The sequence below is a fragment of the Calypte anna genome, chromosome 5 (assembly GCF_003957555.1).
Source record: "Calypte anna isolate BGI_N300 chromosome 5, bCalAnn1_v1.p, whole genome shotgun sequence".
Classification (NCBI taxonomy): Eukaryota; Metazoa; Chordata; class Aves; order Apodiformes; family Trochilidae; genus Calypte; species Calypte anna.
Genome location: NC_044250.1, coordinates 11,535,134 through 11,553,896, shown reverse-complemented (window position 1 = coordinate 11,553,896; position 18,763 = coordinate 11,535,134). Strand labels below are relative to the sequence as shown.

The window sequence follows — 18,763 nt, the reverse complement described above, 5'->3', positions numbered from 1 at the left end:
GGTTTTTGGTCATTGTGTTTTTGAAAAGGTACAAGAAATTAATTTCAATACTGCTATATATCTAGAGCACATTTGAAACCAAACCAATAACAAAGCAGGACCTCTAGACAACAAGGAACAACTCTGAAACCTCTTATATGCCAAAAAGCAGGGAATATGTAACAACTACCTTCTGTAGTACCAAGACTCATCCAACATCATTCAAGTTATTTTTGATCAACACAATTCAATATTTTTGATCTGTACACTTCTAAGATACCAGTAAGTTTGCAGGTGCATGATAACAACAAGGTAACATGCTTATTAGCTTTTCACTCTGACTTGCAAATGCAGTGACCTAAAAGAATGAGTGTCTCTACAAAAACTGCAGCTGAACCCACCTCTGTACACATCGTTCAGTCTTGGAATCCAAATACATTCCAGAGGGACAAGCACAGCCTTCAACACAATCACTGCTGCATGTCTCTGGCACAGAGAGGGCTTGGCAGGTTCTGCCACAGGTAGATACACAAGTACTGTACTCCTTTGTATCATCACATGAAAGAGCTGTCCAAATGAAACAAATATCTCAAATTACACTGCAAGAGACTCCAGTAGCTCCCAACAGTTTCCTGATAAACATCGTTATTCTTTCCGTCCAAATCACACTAAATTCTGCTAAAATTGCTACCTTGGCACTATGCTGTATAAACTACACAGATGTAAATCTGCAGAAATAATGAGTACAATGAAGCCTGCACAGTTAATCCAGATTTATCCAGGAGAAACTGAACAGCTGAAGCTTTTTTCCCCCCCTCTAACTATGAAAATGTTTGGATCTCATCTATGAGCTTTGGGAAACGGATTGCATCTTGAAGAAAGCATTAAAAACAATAAAGTGTACATGCTTTGTATATGTTCCCCAGTGCCCTCTTAGCTTTGTTTGGTTTTACATTTTGTTGTGGTTTTTTTGTTAATATATCCTATGTTTCTGGAGCCACACCTACTGAAAAATCAGGGGTGTCAATTTAAGGTTGTTTTATAGGGTTTCCAATTACATTATTTTAGAAAATGAGGGCACTACATGTCCTATCAGTGTTGTTTGCATCATTAATAGTCCATAGAAATGAAGAAAGCTATTTTCCACTCCTCTACTTGTGAGGCTTTATAAAGCAGATAAAAGATTTCACCTTTGGCTAGTCTTCCGTTCATTTTAAATTAAATATCAATAATACCAATTCTCTGCACTTATTTCAGCATTAAGTGAACTCCAGTGTCTCCAACAGTAAGAGAGCAAGTTTAGAGATTGTCACACAGCAGAAACTGACAATAATCCAGCTAAAACTGCTAAATACATTACCATAACTTTAATTTCATGCATTTAAAGAATTAGATAAATGTAGCATCTACAGGGAAAAAAAACATTTTAATATGCAGTTCATGATTAATATCAACATGGGTATGAGATACTCAAAGCCATAAAAGTGATAAACATATTTTTAATTTGGTATACATTTGAGGCCATCCAAATTACTTGATTCTATAGTACTCAAATAGTAAGTATTTAAGACTAGAAGGGAGATGCAACTCACCACAGTCTGGGACACCTCCTCTGAAATCTATTACAACTCCAAATCTTCGACAGTGATGAGCATAATGGGCCAGAGCAGAGCAAAAACAATGCTGTCCACACTTGCAAGTGTCTCTTCTGCACTGCTCAAAATAGGGAACAGGACTCAAATAGGGGTAGCACGGAGCAAAAAGTTCTTTCGTAAGGATGCTACAAGCTTCTGCTGCATAAGAGGCTACACAAATAACAGATTAAACACTCACTCAGTGAGGCAGATAAAAAAGATTTGGAATAAAAATCATCTTCAACATAATGCAAACCATGGTTAGACTACTGCTGGATGTATCTTTGATATCTATGCAACTGCAGAAGAGAATTAGATGCTCATAGTTTTGAACTCTGGGAATGATTTTAAGGTATTTGGAAAACTTTACAATATGCAGATAGTGCCTACATACAGTCCCTTATCTTTAAACTGATGTGTGAATGTGGGTCAGGGAACAGATGCTACCAGTGCCTTTCATAAACACACAGGATTACCTATTTTTCACTTTAAGACATTCCCAGTAACTGCTTCAACAGCTCAATATTTTAAAGAATGTTACCTGTTGTTTGAAAGGAAAAGAGCAGCTAGCCTGGGAAATAAAATCACACAGGAAAAGGAAAGCAGTATCAAATAGTTATGTGTGGAGCTCCAAACACAGAACACATCTGAACAGCCTAATTCTGAATGCAATAAGTAGCTGTGCAATAGTGGTAAAAAGAAATAATATATTAGCAATGAGAAAAGTCTATATCCCACAAAATGAGAAATGAATAAACTGGGACTTGAAAATTACTTTTCCAGAATTTCTGACATCTTGTACAGGCCACTTCTTCCCACATTTGTGTCCAAATCAACTACCACGAATGCAGCTTTGCTGCACACACTGTATAAATACTCAAAAGTTGGGATAATGTAGGAGGTGTTATTATTTCCTAGTACTGCTGAAATCACAGACAAAACCTTATTCAGTATTATGCCTCTCTAAGTGTGTAGACTGAAAAACACAGTGGAAGGAACTGTGAAATGGAGATATCTGATGATCCCCCACATGCATCACTACTAAAGGATGTCCTAGTGACCACTTGGGGTTCTCATGGCATCACTCTATCATCTGTCCTCAACTGGACCCTTTCAGCTGAACCTTTAAGTTTACCATAGATGTGGTAAGTAACAAAACATTGTCAGTACAAATTGACCTTCACTGCCCACCTGCCTGCAGATGAACATCACAGGGATCCATTTGTGAATTATCATGCACAAGAATGCAGGCTGATGAAGTTCTCCATGTGTTTCCAAACAGCTCTGGAGTGCTTTCAGTTACTCCAACTGGAGATCTTTTACAAAACAGTCAGAATAAATGCAGTGAACTTACAGAATGGACTCAGTTCTACCACCCCCTTTCAGCAAAACTGTTTCAAGGTTCCCTCCCACTGATCCATAGACTCATGCACCCTCCTGCAAAGTGCTGTCACTTAAAAGTTTCAGGACTTGACTTTTTCTGGCAAAGGACCAGAAAGAAGAAATGCTCCAGAGCCATTAGACAGTATGTATGGAAGGACAGAATTAACCAGACCAAGTTCCATTTTCTTGGTCAAAGATTTATTCTGTCATGCTCTAAATTTGTATTCTCCTCCCACTTCCATTAGGGTGCTCAGCCCTCTGGAAACAAACTTGCCCTTTATCTATAGGAAATATGCTGCAAATAAGCTGGACAAACAGCTGTAAAGAAGATGGACCACTTTTCACTGCATCACTAGGAAGCAAACCTTAGGCAACAGCCAATTCTTGTTGCTGGTCTGCAGAAAATAAACAATGGAGGCTTTGTCAGAGAGAGCAGATTAGAGCTAGCAGCAAAAAAATAGGAGCTAGGAAGAGAGATGAAGAGTCTTGCAGGGAGGCAGAAAGTCCCTCACATATAGGCCACCTCCATATTTTGCAAAAAACTTCTCAGGAAAACTAGCACTTATGAGTCATGTATGTTTCACTGTATTTTTATATAAATACATGCAAAACAAAATCTGGCTTCATATCCCATAGTTGGAGATACAGATTTTCTGTGAGCAAACTAAAACCTATGACCTCATTCACTAATACAACACTGCAAAATAAATTATTCTTGGTATCCATTCATTCAGGTCCCACACACACTTGATCTGCCACAAACTGTAGATATTCATATACTGGTAAATAAAAATCTTGCAGCTATTCATACAAAAAATCATCCTCAGTATTTCCATTGAAGGTTCCACAAAGGCCCACGGTGTCATCTTTCCACCTTTCATCAGCTTGAAGGTAAAGCCTCAGTCCTTCTCTGTCATACAGTATCTGTAATCCAATGTGTGTCTTTACTTGAAGGAACACAGAGGAGAGTTTCCGTATTTCAAGTAATTCTGGAGAATAAATGCAGAGATTGTTGAAAGGCAAAGGGAACATGCTTGTAATTTGAATATTTGCATTTTGTTCCTTGTCATTGCACTGTTTTTATTATCATTTTAATGTAAGTTATATTTTTGCCTTTTAAGGCCCTATTTCCCCCCAACCATTGAGTTCAAAAGCGCAATGAAATATTACACTGCTTCAGAGTTTAAAGAAGAAAAATTAAAAAACTTATGACAGGAACCACATGTCTGGCAAAAAATGCATTCAGAGTCCACTGAAATATTCATAAAGGTTAAGTAAAAGCAAATCAATTTAAAGACACAAGCATTGCTGATAACATCACAGGTCATTTCTTTAGACAAAGTAATCCTAACAGCAGCAACACACTTCCTGTAGTAAAGCCTTTTCTGGGAAATTCCCAAAGATCCAAGGCCTCACAGACAACAAATATACTAATGGTTTGTATATGAAGCTCTCATTGAAGCTAACACTGAATCCCACAGCAGACAGACATATGTTCATATGTAGAATATTTGGCAGTAGCTTCCAGACGGAGGAATTTAAAAACTCAAAGACACAAAAGAAACTTTTTGTCTGAAAACCATGTAGTTTATCCTCTTAGGGGGAAGGGGAGGAGGGGGACCCTTACACATATTACTTGAGTTGCTTACCAAAAAGGGAAAATGAATTATTACATTCAAGAATCAGAGAAAAGAATTTCCTCTCAGAAAAAAAAATGTGGGGGATGACTTGCTAGAGACAGAATATCCTCAATCTTAACCTAAGAGATGCTAGCACATTACAGCTACTGTACAACTCCTACTCTTAGTGTAAGTAGTATATCAGCAGTTAATTTGTGAAACATTCCATTAAAAATTAATAGTGTTGATTTTAACAATATACCACATCAATATGTCAGCAATATTGACAGTATCACAGTGTACATATATGCCATTAAAATACTGCTTCACTGCTTGATAGGAATTACATGCTTATATATTATTCCTTACCATCTGCATAAGGCAGGTTAATTTTGTACTGGTCATATACCAAAACATCTCCTGAATGAGTCAGAGTCACTTGCCTCTTGGAGTCCTGCTTAAGGATGAGGCTGATTGATTGGATACATGATCCATCCTGGTTCTACAAATAAGAGCACAACATTTAGAAAAAAATTAAGTAGGATAAATGTTAAATAGGAGTGCAAGTAAAAGTGTAATTAGTGAGGAATCGAGAATTTTCTGTTGTAGTTTGCTTCTTAGGTGAGTGCACTTGAAAAGCACAATTTTACTGCTATGAAAACAGTATTTTGATTGATTTAACCGGCATCTTAAAATATAACACTAACCTGTTACACAAATACACTCAAAACTGATCTTGGAAAGAAAAACTTAAACAGTTCTTACAAGGCTTAGTACAAAGACACTGTAATTTGAGACCCACTGATTAAAGATCCACTGAAGCTGAGTTAATGCTAGCAAAGTGTACTGCACTATCCACATAGCAGTGTACATAAATTTGAATTATTATGATATACCCAGGTGCTTTTAAAGAACATTTAAGACATAAAATTCTTTCATAGGCAAATAATCTTGTGAATCATTATCTAAAACACCCTCTAATTCTTTCTGGGACAAACTGTGGAGTATGTTCATAAGCTCCCTGGATGAATATTGATGAAAAAAAGGCATCATTGTGACAGCATAAAAATATTGCAACATCTAACTGGCTCAACTTGCTTGTTGTTACTACCACTGCTTATTTGTATTTCTATATTTAGATCCACTCCCTTCTGTGCTACTTAATCATCAACATTAGCAAAAGCAGCTAAACAACTGAAATCCTAAGAAGCAAAGTATGAAGACTCAAGTTTCACAACATAGAAATGCACATGGTCTAGACAGGATTTCGTAAAAGCTTCAAGATCAATAATTAAATTCAAACTAACTGCTTTCATCAGAATGGAAGTTGACTATAGTACAGTTGTTCTGCTCTAGCCAGGTTTGACTTCTTTTTTCCCCATTCAAATACATCCTGAAACTGGCTGGCATGTAAATTAAGACCAAACTACTTAATATTCCTGCATGTTTTATGTTACTGTGGTGATCTTCAGTCCAATACCATACAGCAGAGGCAGAAAGCTGCTCTAGAATGAGGGCTACTGAACATCTGATGTTTTCCACATACCGCAGTAACAAACACACTCTGCTAAATAACATGGCAACTAATCAGATCAACACTGGTCAATTCCTATCAAAGTGTCCAAGTCAGGATTTCCACTTTTTAGATTAACTACAGGTTACCTACAGATTTAACTACAGGCTTTCAATTGTCAACAGAGAAAGAATGCTTGTTAAACCATGCTTACTTATCACAAAAGATACTCATTTACCTTTACAGAATTAATTATATTGCCTAACCCACTGAAAAGCATCACTGGAGCTGCAGAGATCTCTGAACACTACCATCGGCCTTTACCAGCTGGGCCAGCACAGCTCAGATCATCTGTCAGTCCTTCAAGTACCAGGGACACAGAGGTTCACACAGTGGTGTGTCAGGATTTAACACAACATTCAGAATTTTCCTGTCTCTAAATAACAGTGCAATAACAGCCTTTTGCCAACAGCTAAAATTATAAAATGAAACTTCAAAACAGCAAATTATAACTGGAGATATTTCATCAGCTCAATTAGCTCTCCTGGACTGATACTGAAGACAGACAAATGGGAAGTCCTGCTCTTGTGTCTTAATCTTGTTGTATTGCATCTTGAAGAAATTAGGTTTTTGTGCATATCATTCAGCAGCTGTGGCTACAAATTGACAATTCTGTTGACCTTTTAAGAAGTTGAAAATAACAGAATGCCAGCTGGTACTCAGAGCAGACCAGAGCCAAAAGAGGTACCCTCCATAGTGTATACATTACTACACAATATTGACAAAAGCTTTATTATACTTCCTTGCTGAAACAGAAGGAAAAATTCTGCCTGACAATTACTCTCTGTTCCAATGAACTGTTTCTTTCACAGCACTGTCCCTGCCAACTTTCAGCAGGTGCTTTCACCGGAATAGCTGTTTCTCTCACTAGACACTTAAAAAAAAATTCTATATTCACAAGATCTTCTCATCATACAAACTACAAAGCCAGTGAGCTTGTCACCTGAAACTCAGATAAGGTTGAGCTATGCTTATCACTTGACTGATTCTCCTTCCAAAAAGTGCTTAAACAAAATTTCACATCATTTTGATGTAACTTGTTGCTTGATGACTGTTTATGTCACCAGCTCTAAGGCTCTAGATGACTGGAGTCTTTGTGATTCTGAGAGCTAAAATCTTCCCAGGTATTTTCTTTCTACATTTTTTAATCTGCTTGACTAAGATAGGACTGATAAGGTGGTTTATTTTTTTTTTTAAAAAGCACATAATATCTCAAACTATCATGAAATATGAGATTCTGCACTACAAATCTTTTAGCTTTCCATTTCAATTCATTTATTTTTATAAATGGGAAAAAAGATAATGGATGGTGTCTAGGGAACTGAAAAGCAGTTTTTCAGCCAAGTGATACCAGCTAGTAGCTAGCTAGACACTTGAATAGCTGCACTGAAGCCCCACAGTCATGCCTTAGGGTACACAAACTGCTCCTGCTAACCTCTCACCACTCATACATTGGCAATTAATAGCCCTGGAACATATCACATAAACCCCTGGTCGCCCATCTGGCTGTTCATGTCCAGAATGCTTCACACAAACCTCTGTAAAAATCTACACCTGGTGATCAGGCTACCTTTGCCAAAGACAAGGAGAAATATTAAGCCCAGAATACAGTAGAAGCTAAGAAAATCTGATTTTCCACTTACAGACCAGTTGGACACAGACACATTAAGCAAGTCCTGAAGTCAGGGTGAAGCAGATGTAAGAACTGCAAGGCTTTGCCATCTCAAGAGCACTGCAGAATGCCAACTAATTTGATCATCACTTTCCCTGACAAAAGTATCTCCAGGAGTTGTAAGCTAATAAAGCAGATTCACAGTTCAGGAATTTTTCAATTCTGGTAACTTCTCCCTGTCACATACATCACCTGATACACTTCTCCTAGAAACCATAGAAGAGATAGTGGGGCACTTAATTGTTGATCATCCAGCTAGAAAATACATTTGGTCTCTATGCAGTTTCTTACTTCTCAGCTTTTAGTACCGAGATGAAGACTCCAAACACTGTCACCCATCTCTTACCTGAATTCCAAATAAATATTTCTATTACAATAAACTTGTCAATGCCACTTGTGTGTGATTTCCTTATGCTGAAAGGTCTTCTGGAGGTGCACAAAGACAAGATGACTCAGCTTGGTCAACAACACTTCTTGCACCACATGTGTATTTTTAAGATCCACTCTAACTTGCCTTAATGCCCTCAAAACTACAAGACTTAAAGACTACCATAAGAATGAAATCCACATATACAACAAAAGGAGGAGAGTGGGTCTTGGACTTAAAACAGATTAACTATTCAGTTACTTCTGTTGACCATATCAGAAACTTTCAAATAGAACGTAGAAGTCCCTTACTATCAGCTCTGTATAGGCACATGCACATTTGACTGAAATCAGTTGTACAGGATACCAACTTAGCAACAGTAACACAGATGCACACATACACCCAAATATGGATGTACAGAGCTGTCCCAAAAGCTATCTTAAGTTTTTCATAATGATGAAAGTAAAAGTGAAATTCAAGCTGCAAAAACTGAGCTAAAAGGAAAATGTATATTCAAGGCACAAAAGTGCCATTCTTCCTTCAAGGCTTATTTTGTGCTGGCTGCAAATCCATGAAGACGTTCTCAGAAAACAAGTCACCTAGGGTTTGCTGCATGAATCACCATATGCTATTGACTGACCTCAACCAGCACTGAATCAGAACACCATCATTAGCTTTCCTATTTATTACAAATAAACATGAGAATTTCTATACAGACTTCCTTTGCACTGTAGTTTTTCAACTATTTAATCGTTAAAGGAAATTGTTGCTTCTAATAAGTTTTAATATATTCAACTGCAGGTAGCTTTCATTTTTTTAATATTTCCCCCACCCTCCTCTGATTAATAAACCCTTCAGGATATAAACATAACAAGAAGGTTCTGGACCTTACCTGGCCACAAGGAGCATTTTGCAGGGATATGGTAAATGCTCCAGATGTACGGCTTTTGGCTAAAATATACTGGCAGGTGGCTTGAAATGTGTATTTGCGCCCATCAAAGGTCATGAAATGAATGTCTCCTGAGACAGAGCATTCAGCTGGCAAAGATAAAAAATGGCATATTAAACTATGTAAAGATAGTGCAATCCTAACAATTACTTCTGTAGAGCTCATACACTCTGCTACTTGCTTTAATTTATAAAATTGTATTTACATTACAACAAGGCAGTAAGAACACAGTTAAAGAACTGAACCTTGTCCTTGCTCTTGTTTTAAAGTTCCTACTTGAAGCCAAGCCAAGGTAGCTAAACAATTCTTCCCCCACAATGAGGCAATAATATGTGTGATCCTTACAATCAGGGTATTTGATTTGTGGCTCTAATTTGCAGAAACATTAGCAACTCCCACAGCTCATTGATAACTCTGAGAGCAGAGATTGAATCTATTGGCAGCCATGAGGCCATGGGTAAATTTAACATGCAAAATCCTTTTGACTTCAATCTCTTCTGACCTAACAGTAATATTTTGCCACAAGTAAAAATTCCGTTATTAAAAAAGTTAAATATTCAAGACTTTCACATACCTGGACATGTCAGATTTGTACAAATCCACTTTCCTCCAATGCACGTGCTGAAATAAAACAAAAAAAATATTTTATACTTTGCTTTTGGTGAAGTATATATGGCTGTTCCTCAGTTGTTTTTTCTGAATTCCTTCTGTATGAAATGAGCACCAAGTGTCTCACAAAAGGGTGTAACAGAACTGCCTGGAAGCTGTCATGAGATATGATCAGGTTAACTTCATCCATGGATCCAGTAGCATTTTTCTTTCTTTTTATCTCCTTGATAACCACTATGAAAGTTCAGGATAATTAAAACTGAGAAGAATAATACAATAAATCTGAATCTTATTTTAAAAAAATAGAGCTAGTTTGAAAATAGGAGGCTGCACGTCTGCAAACTCACCCATTTTTTTCAATTAAGTTGATCCAATAATAAGCATGATGCCTTTCTAGAAACTTCTTTCCAAGGTATAAAACTAAATTCAAATTCCCAAAACACCAGTGAGATTTAGTTTCTTTGCGTGCAAGTGAGACAAACTCAAAGTAATTCTCCTGTTACTTTTACTTTGAGGCAGAGTTCAAAGTGAAAAGAATACTAAATATTTGAGTATTCTCTGCAACAACTGTCGTTTGCTCTTCTTGTCCTTTCATAGCTCCATAGTTTCTCTTCACTGCAAAATGTTTATATAACAGTTTTTCAATATAGAAACAGTAAGGACTTAAACTTTATTCAATTTTTAACTGAATAGGCCTTGAAGCTGTCTCTCATAACCATGAAAGAGAGTAAGCCCACAAATTAAAAAATAAAATTACCTACCAGTTATTACATTCCTCATAAACCACTGAACCCATTTCAAAGGAGCTTCCATGGTAGTCACAAGGACAGTCCATAGGCTTGACACACAATTCATTTTCATAAATCAAACCTAGAAAAAATAAGATCACAAGTAAAAAGTGAAATAACTACACACATAGATGGAGCACTAACAAGTACACCCAAGAACAACACAAATGGTCACATGATAATAAAAGTCTAAACCATTTTTTAGACATTTTTGCAGAACAAGCATCTATTTGAATTATAGTAAATTATATGGACCAAGTCTCTATATTGCTTGAAATACATTAAGAATAGTATGATTAACAGGTATTTCAAGTATTTAATATTGGAGGAGAGGAAACCACTCACACACACAAAAAAGAAAACAAAACCACCAACAACAGAAAACCCCACAACCAACAAATACATAAATGCCAAGCCATGCTGCTTTGGGTACCTTTGGCTTCTTTTTTAGACTTTCACACATCTTTGTTTCTATATTGTAAGACACAGTTTGGTCATTATTTTACTATGATGGTTTTTTACTTTATTTTTTAATTATTCTGTTATTAAAGAACCAGCAGCAGCTTTAGTACCCCATAGAAGTTAAAGTGTATGATAAAGATGATTATACTTCTAAATCATCAGGACCTATATAAGTCAGAACTTGAAGATCCATGGTCTAACTTTCCCTATCCTTTTTCAGATAGAATTATGTACCCAAAAGAAGCCAACAGGAAAACTGGGCAAAGTATATATTTTGGTAATAAGGGTAAAAGTTTGCTACAGGTAAAAAGCTCACTTGCCAGAATCATACAACAGGAGAGTTGTTGCATATTTTTCACTCAAATTGTGAAACCCTACAACTAGGGTGTAGATCTGTATTGAAACCTATTCCCACTTGTTACAGGGTAGAAAAGTCTTTCTTTTCAGTTATGAGGAAAATAAGGTTATTACTCCACCCTGTTGGCAATATGTTTATGTAAAGAGCTCTTGTGAATGTCTTAGCAGAGCCAGGCCATGTAGGTATGCATATGTGGTGAAAAACCATCATTAAGTTATATAGAATCAAATAACATGTATTTGAGAAGCAAAACTTACCATCTGGACAGTAGCATCCGTCAATGCAGGGAAGCTCACTGCCAATACACTGTGACTGCTGGTGACATGAAGCAGGGCAACAGTTGATGCATTCATTATAGGTCAAGGGTTCAGGACAGGTAATCACTGAAAACAGAAATGAAAAGGTGCTACTGTCTCAGGGCTTCAGTGGGTTGTACATGTGTCTTTAGGGTATTTCTAAGTCAGTTGAGTGTTGTCTAGAACAACAAAGCAATGGCTTTCAAAACACACACAGAGCATACATGTATTTATATTCTGTCCAATAAAGGTGCATTGAGATAAAATAATCTTAAATTACGCCAAGGGAGACCCTGGGAAACTTTCTCACAGCTGAGTTATTTAAACACTCAGGCCAGCATAGGAAGTGTTAGGACATTCATAACCCAATAGTTTAAAAATGCAGGGAAAATCTTTTGTCACAAATGACAAAGAAGTTTCGCTCCTGTGTTCCAGTCAGGCAGAGAGATTTGACCATCTATTTCAAATTTATTTTCTGTGACTTCTAAGATGAAAACGTACACAACTGCATTTTGTTTTTAACACCCATGATAAATCTTATATCAGAAAGTTATGAAAATTTTAACAATAGTTATAGTAGCTCTATGAAAAAACAAAAAGTTAATAACCTTAGAGGATCTGATGTTTTCATTAGAAGGTTCTTAAAACACATTCTAGTAAACTTAATGACTTAAATACATTCAATACAAATTACACATATATATTAAAAAAAATTTCATTGCCTTTATGTAGCCTTGAAGTTGGTGTATAGTTATGCTTTTCTTGAGAGCTACACAATTGCAAAATTAGAGGAAGGACAAAGAAGTAAAAGTATAAAGAATACTCTTTAAAATACTAGTAAGCTGTATTTCCAAGAGAGCAAGCATTTGCATACCACACTGCTGAAAATGCATTCTCCATCCATGAAGTGGCTTTCCTGACTGGGCACAGGCTCTGGCATATTCAGTTAATGCTCGACACCAGGTTGCATTATCAACTGCTGACCTTACACAAATAAAAACTGACATATTATTTCCTACCTACATTGAAACACACAATCATAACTTTATTAATTCTCCTGCACTGCACACAACCATTACATGGACAAGGACTATAGTAGGTTGCATGATGGCATAAATTCCAATAGAAATCAAATTCCTCTTTTCAATGGATTAACTGTATATGGCTTTTGGATGTCAAACTGACCTATTCACTGTATCAGAAATACTACTGATGTTCACTAAAAATAGAAACAGATACCAGATCCAAGGGAAGATACACTAACAAACTTTAAAATTTTCACTAACAAATTGTGCAAATATCTGGGCCTGATTTGGTCATCCTTATAACCAAAAAAAACCTGCATCACCTCCACAGGAACTTCTGGCAGTGAAACTAGACCAAGTGAGAAGAGCAAGAGACTGAAAGAATGTTAGGTAAAAACTGCTACTCCTAAAAAGACATTGGTTAGTTCTGTTAATATTTGCAATTCATTCTCATGGTACTAAGAAAATGTTTTTTACTATAGCTTTGAAATCACCCAAAAACATTCACTTACATGCAGAGATCATTGGTGCAGCTTGCCATAAAAGGAAGAGGACTCACATATTCATGGCATTGTTCAAATGGGGGATGTAACAGGATATCACACAGAGTGTATGCTTTCTGAAATGAGTAAGAAAGATGCTGTGAAAAGGTTTTTAAAAATGAACCCAAGTAGAATACAATACTATGGAAACTCAGAACAGACATCCTAGTCTGTGACTAGAAATCACTCATCAACTAGAAGCAGTAGCTGGCAACACCTGGTTCTCTGTGTTGGAGTATTTATAACACTGAATCCTTTACCCAAGATCATATCAATAGTAATAAAACATATCCCCTCCCCAAGAAAAGTACTTAAAAGGAAAAACTACTTCTCTGTGATGGACAAAAGTAGCAGTAATTTTACTTTTTTTTTTTTAACACTGGCAAATTAACTGTGGTCTCATTCAGGCTTTATTCTTATTTCTGTTCTTTCTAAGGCAATAAATGGGAACCAGTTCTTCAATACATCCCTACTTTTCACCTTTTCACTCATTTAGCTCCAGATTCAAGCACTTCTACTGTCTGCTATGCAAATATAATTTAAGAAAATAAAACCAAGGATATTTAATAATATAAACCTATACAGAAAAAAGTGGGGAGAGTGGAGGAGACAAGGGAAGCTCTGCTGCAACAACCATTTTAATCCATGTTCAAAGAAGAACTGGGAATATTTCCAGTCTCCTTCAAGGCATTAAGTCAAACTATTGCTCTAATTAGAATCATCAACTACTCCTAATATTTTTATTTTTTTGTAAACAAACCTGAAGAGATTCATGGCTTTGTGTCAGACAGGGTGGTTCACTGAAAATAGATTTATCCCAATTCACTGTTCCTCGTGGAGGATTTTCCTGCCAGCTCTCAGCAAATTCTGTTACATCATCTGTCAGTTTTCCTGAACAAGACAAAGTCACACAGTGACTTGGAAGAACATAATTTTTAAAGCATTTCTCTGGGAAACATCTCAATAATCAAACCACCTCATTAAACAGAGAGCACCAAACCCTTCCCACAACTAAATGAACCAGCTGCTAGTCTGAAAACAATCTCGTTCTTTTAAGAACCAAAACTACTTCTAAAAGGGACTACTGAAGCAATGCTTTAGAATGGCAGAAAGAAGCTTACTCATGTAATATGACAAGAAAGGGCTTGAGGGAGCAGGACTGTGCCTGCTGCAGTCAGTCAATGGAATCAAGGAAAGAAAAGCTGTATAAACTGTATATACATAGATCTATGCTGCTATTTCACATCAAACTCCCAAGAGAGTCTGAAACCCAGGGAAGATGAGGCACTCCTGTGTTATTGCAAAGGTACAAAAGGACTGTATACATTAATCAAATAAAGGTGAGACTATTTCACATAAGTAGGAATGTCTATTCTAGCTTTAACCTAGCTAGGAAAGGTATCATTCATCACAGACAGGTAGTGACACTGTTGATTACTTGGATTACCCACTAATGCCTATCTTGCTGTATCTTTATTACTACTGCTCCCCAGCTAATTGGATAAAGCTACAATGCAGTTTATCAACTGGTGCTACAATCACAGCTTTATGTGGCTGAGATACTCTAAGAAAGGTGAGAGGGTAGACAAAAATCTTTGAAGACAATGAGGACAATGAGTGATTGATTTTGGTATTATTTTAATCAGTTTGATTCAGTGAGCTGACCACTCAATGGAGGCAAGAGCTGATACTAGTGCAGGGCTAATGCTTTCTGAAGTTGAGTGACACACTAAAACAGAGGAAATTTACTACATACTTTACTCTGATCTTTGAAATAGTACTTTACAGAAACACTCTAATTTTAAAGAAGAGAAAAGTTTAACAGCCCAAAGCAACGATTTCCAGAAGTTTTCATCACCAAACTTGGGATAATATTTATGGGGCCTGATTTATTCTCCTGGCTCTTTTTTTTTTTTTTAATTTGCTTTATGGAGATGTTTATTCAGTGTCTTTATATCAGATCTTTATTCAAGACATGCCAATTAAACATGGTTTGGCAGTCTTCACTGTTTTCTTAATTAAAATTATCAATTAATTACCAATAACAGTATCCCAGGCTTCCAGAGGCTCCTATATAGAACTGTGAAGAGGGCAGTGAACATTTAAAAGTCAGTTCCATCTTTCAAGACTTAGGAAACCCAAGTACAAATACCATTGTAGGTAATGGAGTGAGGACAGCTTTTTGTCATGCTTCCTAGCGCTTCACCTCCCTCCCCACTCTATTGAAACTGCCCCTCTTCACCAACAATATCACCTATAGAAATATTTCCATACCAGTTTTCCATTTCAAGAGTTGCCCATCTTCCATACAATTACAATTAGAAACTAAGCAGAGTAACATTGAGTTCACCTGAAGGAAAACAAAACAAAGCAAAAACCAAGCACCCCACTGTATTAACAGAAGTGGTATTTTATATACTTACCATAACTAGTTTCAAGATCATCCTGCAGGACAGCATTATTGTTTCCACACAGTCCATGCGTTTTGCCCAGGTATTCTGGTGCCATTTTGATGTACACTGCAGACTTACCATCCCAAGCCAGAGTAAAGGCATATTGATGCCTCACTAGGAAATATCCAGCTAACTTCTGGATGTGCAAGTTTCCAACAGTATGAGGCAACTTCACTCTAGCAAATGAGACAGAATCAAAAACGACTTTACATGAGAAAGTATCACTATTAAAAGTCACTTGGTGGTTTAATGACCTCCTCATACATCTGAAAGCCCCTGATATAAATACAGAGTAATTCCAATAAAAAGATTAAGTAAAACCAAGTTGCAAATATGAGTAAAATCAAAGAATCAATTTAGATGTCACCTTCCTCAGACACCACCCTGTAGATGGGGAATCATTATTAAAGATCTGATCTGGATACGGTTTTTCTTAAGCTTTCAGCAAATAACTGACTTAGTTACATCTCATATAACATCAATATCGAGAAAAAAGAGTGAAATTACCCAAATCCTTTGTAAGTGACTTCACTGCTCATCTCTATCTGTTCATCTCCAGAAAAGAATAAACTGATAGACCTTTTGCAGAAGTAAGGAGAAAAACGGCACTCAGGATCATTATTCACCTGCCAAATAAAATTACTGGGCTTTAAAGTCAAGATTCTAATCAAGCTCTTCATAATTGACATTACACAACTAATATTCCCAGTCCCACCCTCAACATGTGAACAAGCAGCTTGATCCCCTCTTCCCCTAAAACCTAAGTACAACTTTAAAGTACAGACATTTTCCTTCCGGCTATTTATATACATATTTTGCACACTATTAACTGCTAACCCACATTACATCAGAATTTACATCTCGATTACATTCTAGAGCCTCTTACTACCCTTGCAAGTCATTTTCTCATCTCTAAATATTAGTGCACTATTAGCATGCTGAAGAACACCTATAAAGAATATAGAAAGGCAGTCCCCTACCTGGATGGAAAAACTCTGTTCATCTAATTCAGTATGTCTCACAAGGGCATATGTGGACTTCCCAGGGAAATAATAATAGAGTCCATCAAAAGTTTCAAAATTGTATTGACCCCATGTTCTGCATATGTGATCTCGTTCAGCACCTGTATTATATACTAACAAAAGGAAAGTCACTTCAGAAGCACAACTGGTTTTTTTGAGATGCACATATGTGGTATGCTATGAAATATTACCACAGAAAAGAGAGGGAAAAATACTTGGGCATGAAGAAACCTTTAGGCAGAAGGTAGTTATGAGAACTCAATTACAAGCCCAGAAACCCAGTTGGTTTTCTCTCTTTACACACCTGTCTGGCATCTTGGTCCTGTTGCATTAAAGCGACTGCAGTTGCACAGCCCTCTGTAGACACACTCACCTCCATTAAAACATGTAAATGAACCTAAGTGGAAAAAAACAAGGCATGTTAAATATAAATTACAATAATTTTCATTCTTACAACCCAGTTCTGTCACCAAATGTAACTCCATGAATGACAGGAGTTGCTGGCTTAGCACTTAAATACCTGGGAGAAACCCACAGGCTTCTACGAACAGGAAATATTCCACAAAAGCTTCACCTCAAGAAATACAACCAAATGGAGTAAATCTACTGCACTTTGAAAAGCCAAATCAAAAAAGATGTGATATCTGTTACCCTGACATATTTTTAGTCCCCTAAGTAATGAACAGAGGAAGTGAACAGCTATTGCACAGAAAGACAGTACAGTGCCTATATCCTTAAAGGACAACTACAAATAACACTGTATGGGTAAGCTGTACCAGGATGGGAGCATACAATCCCCTAAAAATAAAAATGTTGAAATCCCAGCTATATATCTTTTAGCTGCCTGCCATCTTTCCACCTTTCAGCTTTTAAGTATACCAACCACAAACACTACCCATAAACACACAGATCACTGCTCTTGACTCTAATTTTACCAGTGACGACCTTCAGAAATAAAAAATGTAATGCTTTACTGAGCCTGCTGTAGAGAAAGCAAACATCCTAATGTGCAGTGACAGGTCTTGGCTTGAGAAAGAGAGGTGCTGGCTTTTTTTACTTATTTTCCCTGGGAAGATACCTATCAAAATCTAACAAAAGTTGTTACAGTCTAAGGACAGATGTGCCTGGGTAGTAACAAAGCTTTTGATACTATATTTAGAATTTGTGATTAATTACTTTTCTAACAGTAGTGATATATTCAGTTATATTGCTATTAAATCCCTTTAGGACAGCATTTGAATTTCTATAGAGTACAAAGCAATCATAGTTCTTTTTGTGTATGGAGAACAGAAAATGACATTGCATTTGTCACAGACAAGTTGCTCACAAGAAATGACTTCAGAAAGAGAAACTGAAGGTTCTGCCTTCTTTTTTTTATCATAAGCACAGAATTCTTGAAAAATAATATTATATATTGGGGGTTTTAAGTGCTGCCCTGAAAACCAGAATTCACCAGAAAGGTACTTTCTCCCATTTCAGTAAAATCTTTGCTTATGAAATATCTAATATCTTCAATAGTATAAGAAGGAGTCCTAACATTTGCTTACATCCCTTTATACATCACTGTAGTATCCTTCCTTACACTACAAAGGAAACCTCTGAGTGAAAGCATCAGTTATCATTAACCACATGATGAGGAGGAGACAGTTGATTCAGATCACATTTAATCATCTTACTACTGCAAACAACATCACCTCCATTAATCATCCAATTCTACCCTCAGAAATGCTTCCTCAGGTATCTGGAATAGAACCACAGAATAGTTTGTGTTGGAAAGGACCTTAAAGATCATCCAGTTCCAGCCTCCTTGCAACACCCTTTAACAAAGGGTTCACTCTGATCTTTATCATGAAAGGCATATGAGCTCCCTAAATAAGGTAACCCCTATGACTAGATGCAGGTTTAGGTCTCTCCTAGGGACACAAGAAACATTTTAACACCTGAAGAAAGTAAATAAACACAGGGCTAAGCCAAGGTTAAAATTAGGAAAGTTTATGGAATATTATTCTGCCCTTTTATACCTGAAAGTTAC

The 18,763-nt window shown here is 36.7% G+C and overlaps 1 protein-coding gene across 1 annotated transcript in view; it reads right to left on the bottom strand.

Moving 5' to 3' along the window:
* Positions 1-18,763, bottom strand: part of OTOG (otogelin) — a 77,926-nt gene that overhangs the window by 52,769 nt on the left and 6,394 nt on the right. Inside the window, exons 5-20 of the mRNA XM_030451244.1 lie at positions 17,036-17,128; positions 16,690-16,844; positions 16,217-16,335; positions 15,680-15,885; positions 14,017-14,147; positions 13,227-13,333; positions 12,564-12,673; positions 11,651-11,776; positions 10,547-10,655; positions 9,751-9,797; positions 9,120-9,265; positions 4,985-5,117; positions 3,808-3,985; positions 2,805-2,929; positions 1,572-1,784; positions 381-546 (exon numbers count right to left, since the gene is read on the bottom strand). Of these exons, the coding sequence (XP_030307104.1) occupies positions 381-546; positions 1,572-1,784; positions 2,805-2,929; positions 3,808-3,985; positions 4,985-5,117; positions 9,120-9,265; positions 9,751-9,797; positions 10,547-10,655; positions 11,651-11,776; positions 12,564-12,673; positions 13,227-13,333; positions 14,017-14,147; positions 15,680-15,885; positions 16,217-16,335; positions 16,690-16,844; positions 17,036-17,128 (2,164 nt within the window). The remainder of the gene's footprint in view (positions 1-380; positions 547-1,571; positions 1,785-2,804; positions 2,930-3,807; positions 3,986-4,984; positions 5,118-9,119; positions 9,266-9,750; positions 9,798-10,546; positions 10,656-11,650; positions 11,777-12,563; positions 12,674-13,226; positions 13,334-14,016; positions 14,148-15,679; positions 15,886-16,216; positions 16,336-16,689; positions 16,845-17,035; positions 17,129-18,763) is intronic.